The sequence below is a fragment of the Miscanthus floridulus genome, chromosome 4, assembly GCF_019320115.1.
Source record: "Miscanthus floridulus cultivar M001 chromosome 4, ASM1932011v1, whole genome shotgun sequence".
In the NCBI taxonomy this organism is placed as follows: Eukaryota; Viridiplantae; Streptophyta; class Magnoliopsida; order Poales; family Poaceae; genus Miscanthus; species Miscanthus floridulus.
Window position 1 is genome coordinate 11,392,201 of NC_089583.1, and position 8,242 is coordinate 11,400,442.

At 42.5% G+C, this 8,242-nt stretch overlaps 1 protein-coding gene across 2 annotated transcripts; it reads right to left on the minus strand.

Moving 5' to 3' along the window:
• Positions 1-609: 609 nt before the first annotated feature.
• LOC136549418 (uncharacterized) lies at positions 610-7,974 on the minus strand. 2 transcript variants are annotated; one of them, XM_066540668.1, is made up of 12 exons: positions 7,573-7,974; positions 6,152-6,487; positions 5,780-6,074; positions 5,329-5,506; positions 5,024-5,246; positions 4,439-4,581; positions 4,020-4,309; positions 3,716-3,928; positions 3,151-3,636; positions 2,337-2,987; positions 1,306-1,836; positions 610-1,225 (listed from the first exon to the last, which is right to left on the minus strand). In XM_066540668.1, exons 3-12 carry the CDS (start codon positions 6,047-6,049, stop codon positions 989-991), a joined length of 3,222 nt encoding a protein of 1,073 aa, XP_066396765.1. In that variant the 5' UTR covers positions 6,050-6,074; positions 6,152-6,487; positions 7,573-7,974; the 3' UTR covers positions 610-988. The 2 variants fall into 2 exon arrangements, with proteins under 2 accessions (XP_066396765.1, XP_066396766.1); XM_066540669.1 differs by having other exon boundaries at positions 1,306-1,833; positions 7,573-7,972.
• Between the last annotated feature and the right edge of the window lie 268 nt (positions 7,975-8,242).

Consider the following 8,242-nt stretch of genomic DNA (forward strand, 5'->3'; position numbering starts at 1 on the left):
ATCCTCATGGCTAGTGCTCACTTTTAGGGCAAACAAACAAATATACTGCCACCTTACCAATAGCCATAGCCCATAGGTGGCAGGCTGATGAACAAAGCTACAGTACTTGCTAGCATCTATACAAGAATCATAAATGAATATAAAAAGAAACAAAATAAATTCATGGCATGGCCAGCGACCATAGTATTTACCAAGTCCTAATCTGAGGCTCCAAACAATTAGAGAGGAACGTTGCACAAAACTAGTTACAAGGGCGGGCCTGATGCAAGCGGTAGAGTCTTACCACATGTGATCGGAAGGTCCCGGGTTCGAGTCGTGGTCTCCTCGCATTGCACAGGCGAGGGTAAGGCTTGCCACTAACACCCTTTCCCAGACTCCGCATAGAACGTGAGCTCTCTACACTGGGTACGCATACCCCTTTTTAGGTAAACAGTTTTCAAACGTAAGATATGTTTTGAGACCGGCACGAAGAACTTGCACACGCATGCACTGTGCAAATATTTCTGATCTTAAACCAATTGGTGAAGCAGATGACCATTGTGCAACTATTGCACAAGTATTGCGGGAGTGGATCAACCTTTTCTCTCCACACACAAAAAAAGGCAGAACTCCGCACAAGTATTGGGCTAGCCCGAGTGAGATTCTGTCTGAAATTAAAATGTTGGGTGCCTGGGTGCAGACAGCACCACAGTTTATGACCTCTGCTTGCAACAACCAAAGAGATTTGGTGGGGAAAAAAACATTGGCTCAAGTAAAAGTGTTAAGCCAAGCCGGGTGATCTCACATGGCCTATACATCCTTCTGTTATAACTAAATGAGATCACTCCTGTGAAAACAGAAGCAAAGGGTGCTTATTATTCAGCTAAAGGAACCTATGGGGAACGAAACCAACTGTACACTTGAATGTACAATGAACCAGTAAACTGGGAGGTGACTGGTGAGCCTAAAGGGGATCAGTAACTCTTCCAAGAGGCCGCCGCGGCCAGCACTAGACCTGTGGCTTGACAATCCTCACGCTGCTGTAGAAGCGCTTGAAGTCTTTAATAGCCTGCTCCTCAATCTGGATAGAGCGGATCGAGGACGGAGCATCAGTCTCTGGCCTGAACCAGCGGTTGGGTACGTTGTCTTTCACACCACCAACCTCTGGTGATCCGCCATGGTGCGGTATAGAGAAGCCTGATGTCTGGGTTTTTGGGCTGTGGGAGATGCCATGGTGCCGCTTCTCCTGAATAAAAATCATTTGTTAGTTAGAATTTTCACAGGGGAGAATATTAAAACAGTCCTGGATGAAAATGAAAACACTACCTGCTGCATTTGTATGTCCCTGAGCGAAGGCCGTGATACATTGGGTGAGGTAGCAGAAGATGACCATGGTGGCGTGCTCTTGTCACCTTCAGAAGAAGGCACTGCACGAGCAGGTGTGACAGCTATTGGGCTTGAATGTGAATCTGGAATGAATGAAGAAAGTCGCACACGCCCAGCACTATCAGGTGAGTTCTCATAGCGGTCTTTTGCCTTGGCCGATGTGGGCTCATTTGTTTTACTCTGCTCGCTTTGGATATCTCGAAGGGAAGCAGGCCCCTTGGTTATCTTTGCACCACCCCAGGCAGGTCCTTCAGGCTTTGGTGTGACAGGCACAACAGGGGCAGGGAGGCTTGGTTTTGGGGTGTCATCGAGAGCACCACTCAGAAACAACGACAAGCCACCTTTCCTATTCTTCTTTTTTGATGAAGTTGGTTGGGAAGGTTTCTTCTCCAATGGAGAAGCAATGTCTTTTGTGTTGCTGAAAGAGGCAGCCTCTATATGTTTGATTGGATCAGCAGCATTCGCCTCCTGCTTCAATGTAGATACAGTTGTATCAGCAATTATGCTTTCTGAAGATAGCCAAATGAATCCAAGTAGCAGAATAGAAACTCAAAGCATTGTGGATGAATGCAAAGTGTAGTGTAATTAAAGCTAAAAAGGTACGAGATTCCACATAGGGAGAAAATACTTGGCCTTCCATGCAAGTAAAGCACAAAACAGGTGCTAAAAGAATAAAGCATGGGACACCCTCAACTTTAAGTCTTACTACTTGTAAGACTACAAAACAGAATAGTCAGAAGAAAAACAGGGATCCAAAAAAATAATAATAAAACAGAATAGTCACAAGAAAAACAGGGATCCAAAATAATAATAAAATAAGAGTATAAACTAATACTTTGAAATTGCTAGCTCCTACAATACAAACATGTGGGACGATATTAATAAGCATGTCTGCACACAAAAAAAGGGAAAAAACAAGAGACATTGACTGGTAGAAACATTGGATGAGTGCAAACACGACAGAATCTAACCTTTTCAGCAGAGACATTGACTGGTAGAACTTCTTGAAGATCCGTAATGGGGATTTGTTGCCCAGGCTCACTTTTCACAGACAGAGTCTGTGTTGCCTGCTTGTTCTTTCTCTTCTGTTTCTTAGAAACCTCAGGTTTTCTGTTTGTCCTACCTTCTGCTGGACAAGCAGAGGACATTGAGTATGCCTCTGAGGGAACACCAAGTTCAGCAAGTTCACCTTCAAGGGCAGCCCTAGACTCAAGCTTCGCGAGCTGCTGATTGTCAAGCTGATGACCTGCAAGTTGTTTAGCCTCAAGAATCTCAATTTGTTGCAGCTTCTTGCGAAGTGCTCTGATCTGCTTAGAGACAGCTTGTTCAGCAGTGCAGTCTTTCTGAAGGAAGTTGTCATGACTTGACATTGCAGATGGCCTTGATGCAGATTTCCCACATTTACGGGGCTTAGGGAATTCTCTTGCTTCATCTTCCTCTACATCACTGTCAATGACAGCAGGATAGGTAGCTGTCATTGTGGGAAGACGGCGCTGACTCCAAGGCTCTGAGGATTTCTCATCTAGCAATTTCTCTAAGTTCACAAGAATTTCAGGAGAAGCATTCATAATTGAAGGAGCTCCCACTGTGAAAATGTAATCGAGGTTGCGAATAGCTAAATCCTGCAGGATATTCAACAACAGAGTCTCAGCAACATCTACATATATATAGAATTTCACAAGCAACTGTTGCATTGAAGAAAGATAAACACAGAACATATATTAACAGAAGGATTAGTGCTTGCAAGCTGCAGCACACCAGTGCATTATAAATTTATGCCATTACCTCGCAATGCTTCTTGAGCTCCTTGGCTTCCAAGGAATCAGCAACTTCAAGAAGTTGTATTGCGTTTTTTGGCTCCAATAAATACTCTACTGCAACCTTCTCACAGAGGCTTTTCAAGCTAGGCACACCTTTGCTCATTTCAGCGCTGCTTCCTAATAAACCACTGTTGGGCTGAACATCATTAAACAGGATATCTTCATCCAACTCTTCTGTTCCACTGTTCCATCCTAACATAGATTTTATGCCTTGGCTTTTAGGTTTGGGCGGATACTCAGGATGGTATATACTTGAGAGCACAAGCATGTGTGTTTCACCAACACAAACAGATGTTGCTCGCTTAACACCATGCACCCGAGTGAAAATTGGCATTTCATCCTTACGTTTCTTTGCATCCCACATGAAAACATCACCAGTTGATGTAGCCACAGCGGTCCAGTACTTTCCAGCCGAGATGTTCACAATATTCCTTCCACACATTGAAAATATCTGTACAGAGATGATGTTATGCAAACATGAACAAATTACTGCTATACCAATTAAGACCTTAGCAGGTAAGAAACCAAACCTGCTGGCATTTTAGATCAGGATCTGATGAAACCCAGTAGAAAAGAGCACCATCAGCTGTTAAAGCAGTACTGTGCGTTGTTCCAGCAGCCACTGAAATCACTTGAAGTCGTTCCATACGATGAAACTTCAGATTTGTATTCCCACCCTTCTTAAGGCATCGAGCTACTACGACACGCCGTGGGGTGACAAGGCGATGGCCCCAAGTGAACACCTGAAAAAAAGGATTAACTCAATAGATCTGTTCAATTCTCATAATGCAAGAACAATGTGCAAAAATCAAGCTTCCAAGAATACCAACTTACCTCTCCATCAACTCCTAACACTATTGTATGATATTTTGCTGCAGATACACCTCTAAATACTTTTCCTTTCAAGTACTCCACCATTCTTGGGATACAATTTGATGCTGAGTTTGAAGTGCCATATCCTAGCTGGCCCTCCTTATTGCAACCCCAGGTGAATACTTCGCCAGTATCGGCAACTGCAGCGGAGTGCTTGTTTGCAGCAGCTACAGAAATTATCCTTTGCTTGAGCGAACTAACACGCCTTGGTGTTGGTTGGGTATCAACAGAAGGGTAACCAAGCTGACCCTCTGCATCATTCAGAGGATTTTGTTACAGACCATATGGGGAAAATAATATTAGTAAGGACAAAAAGGACATGAAATATGTGTCCAAGGTTCATGTTGCCTAAAAATGCATTTAAAATGCACCACACGTACCTCTATTTGATCCCCAGGTAAACAATTCCCCTGTCTCTGTAGCAATCACAGTATGATGTTTGGCTGCAGCCACAACATTAACTCGTTTACGGCCTAATCCTACTGTCACTTGGCGAGGGGTAATCACAGCAGTTGTCTGGCCACTGTAACAGAATGACAGGTTTCATAAACTTACTCAACAATGAGGAAAATTTTACACCGGAAAAGAGACATTACTGCTCAATTACTTTGGCTTACAATTAAGCCAATTTAGTCTTCATTAATAATCATCACATTTGACTTTGAACAGCTTCAAGTCTTCGATGCATTTCTTTGAACACTATTTCTTTCTAGAGTATATTCTCAAAATTCTTTAAATTTATGAAATTTTGCAAGTATTTTTTTATGCAACTCTACACATATAACTTACATGTTTTCAAAGTAATAAACAATTTAAAAGTCATTGCTGTTTGTAGTTTGTAGGGTTTGACTAAATTTCTGTGACCTGAAGGAGTAGCTAATCCATAGGTACTAACAAAAGTGGTGAGGAAACAATTTTCTGATCTGTTACGAAACAGCTCATTTTAACATCATGCAATTGCTCACCTGTGAATATCTGGATGACCAAGACGACCACCTCGACCAAATCCCCAAGTGTATAGTTCACCATCAGAACTAACTGCTACACTATGGAACTTCGATGCAGCAACTGTTTTGATATATGATCCATGCAAGGTTTCTACTTTGCATGGTAGTTTTTGTATGTGGGCATTGCCAGTTCCCAGCTGATAATTTGTCCCACTTCCCCAACTGAAGACTTCCGTTGCAACTAAAATGAAAAAGAAAAAGAAATAAAAGTTTCCATAAAGCAAGCCAAATTGCCAAGAGGGCCTGGGACAGAAGAAAGCTACCTGCATCCGGAAAATCTCCATTGGCCTGTGATACTGGACAGGAGAGAAGGTCAACAGGTGTACGGCCCTTAGTGTCCTCCAAAGCGAGGGAAGCACCAAACTGTAAAAGAACACCAGCAATACACAGGTGACCAAAATGAAGTGCTCTATGCAGGCTACTCCAGCCAGATTCTCCATCCTGCAACAGTGGAAATTTTAGTGAGAAATTACACACAAAACCGAAAGGTCAATAAGCAAAATCAAGCAAGCACCAAACTAAAGAAAATTTTGATAATCAAAATGAGTTTATCTGCATGATGTTCTGTACAAAACCACATTTTAGTTTTTTTGTTGTTGTTATTGTTGTAGTGGTTTGATACAGCTGAAGCTGTTACTGGGATTATAACTATAAGAAAATAATGCTCAAAGCAAAGATAAACAGAGGAAGCACCCAAAAAGGTATAGCGCATACCCTTGCATCTGGATCAGCACCAGCGTCTAGGAGTCTCCTCACAATGGGTAGATGGTTTCTCCATGTTGCAAGGTGGAGGGCACTAAGGCCAAATGCATTTCTACCATCAATGTTCCCACCACTCTTTTTCAACAAGGACAAAGCAGATTCTACTTCAGCTATTGACCCTTGTTTGGAAACAAGACACAGATCCTTAAGAGAGCTTCCAGGAGAAGGTTTGCGGACAGCTGATTGCTTTGATGTGCCTGGTGGAGATATCGAAGTCTCCATGAAATTTCAGGAACACACACAGTATCTACATGATTATTGAGGCAAATAAGTACTCCATCAAAATAACTTTAGAAATCATTTTTCCCCTAAATGTGACAGTACCTGAAAGAGCAGGAGCAGGCCAACTGCTGAACTTCTTCGCACTATCTAGACTGTTTCTTGCTACTAATGTTACAGCTGATGTTGTTCTCAATAGAAGTACAGTTCTGGTGTAATTACAATTGTATATCTACCAGGAGAAATGTTTAAGTGGACGTCATCTCCATTATCTAAGACAGTTTCGCTATGCTAAGAAACTACCCACATAACCTAAAATAGCATGATGCTATAGCTTCATTTTGAGTAAAATTATTATTATTAGAGAGCCGTGAGCTACGAGGCCATTGCCATGTCAAGACTTGATGCTAAGTAGAGAACCACTATAGAGTATACATCAACCTGCATGATGAGTAAAATGGATGCAAATGAGTAAACGATATAATGTGGGAAATTACAATGTCATTAAAATAATCAATGCTCTGAATTATATGCCTGATAAACTGGAAAATGAACAAGTTTTTAAGAGATGCAAAAACAATCAATCATACAAAATGAAATTGACATAGCTCCGTTAGAGAATGCACATCCAAGTTTTTGAATCAATTTGCAACATGGAAAAATTACATTGCTGATTGTCAAGCATAAACACAACATTTCTGATAAGAATAAGAAGTCTAACTTCAACAAAAGGTAAACGCCTTCGCCTTCAAGTCTTGGGATTATGCATCTTATGCAATTCTATATTTTCAATCAAAAGTTGACCTACCACAGCAAACTTATAAATATGCACCCAACTTAGATAGAGAAATAGAACTTTCCCTTGACACCGACCTGTGCTTTTGCAATCATGGTCTTATTTCGCGGAAAAGGAATCATATCTAGTGCTGATGTGAATGATAAATTAACACATCCATTATAGTGTCAAGACCGTGGAACAGCTGAACAGCACAGGTGGGTAAAAATCGAACATCACTAGTAACATTTCTTAGTCTATCTCATCCAACATGGGAGTGAAGTCGGTAACAGTGAAAAAGAGAGAGAGAGAGAGAGAGAGAGAGAGAAATCAGAACAGAAACCAAAGACATGCTTGTAAAATGCCCCCAACCAAATGCTAGCTACATATACGCATTTAATTAACATACATACATGGCATGAAATTAACACAAGGAAGAATGTCTAACAAATACTACTTCAAATTAATAACGTATCATCATCGATATCAATTCAGAGCTCAACCATCAATTCCCCATAGACAACAATACGATACACACTGCACGATCCTTCTAAGGACGAACTGAACAAATCCGCGCAAATCCCCGAAAAATTTTGCAAGTAATAGCACTCCAGCACGCTGCGAAACAAACTGGACGGCCTGAAGCATCCAGCCATCCAGCCCCGGAAAGAAAGATTTGATTTTGACCGCTCGCGGCAACACAGAAGATCCCCGCGAAACATAAGGAGCAATCAAGATAGGGCTTCCTTACCAGCAAAAGAAATAACCAGGATTGCTGGATCTGAAGAGCGTGCAGAGGTTGGGGGGAAGAAAAGGAATGGCGGCCTCTGGATTGGACCTCCCCTGCACAGGCTCCTCAAGAACGTATCTTTGGCTCTTCGCCCCGGCTCTCCTCTCTACCTATCTCTCCCTCGCTAGGCTCCGTGAGGGAGGGCAGGCTTGCGTTTATCAGGGGAGGAGGTCGGGTACGGGATCTCCGGGACGGGAATATGCCTCCGGCTCCGGGGCTCCGCCGCAGGAACTGCTTTTTTTTCCTCGTGTGTGTGATCTTCTTGGGCTGGGAGTATTTTGAGGAGAGGGAGATACGGTGATTATACGTGAACGGGAATTTGAGATCATACACGGTATGTGATCGGAAAATTTTGAGGATGGGAGGAAGGAAACGAGCTTGTTGGTTGGATTTTAGTTAGAGCATTTTTTCCGTTATGACCCCGAGTTTATTGACAATTGATGTAGGTAGCCTCAGTAGACGATGTACACAAGATAACAACAGAAACTTTCTTGTTCCAACATAAATTAAGTTGTGGGTATGTTTTTTCCTTCGGACTTACCAACCCCGGACGTCCGATTCGGGACACTAGCGCCCGGACAGTGCCGTACAGCTGCGAGCGAGCGCCCTAGCGCGTTGGGCTAGTGAGCGA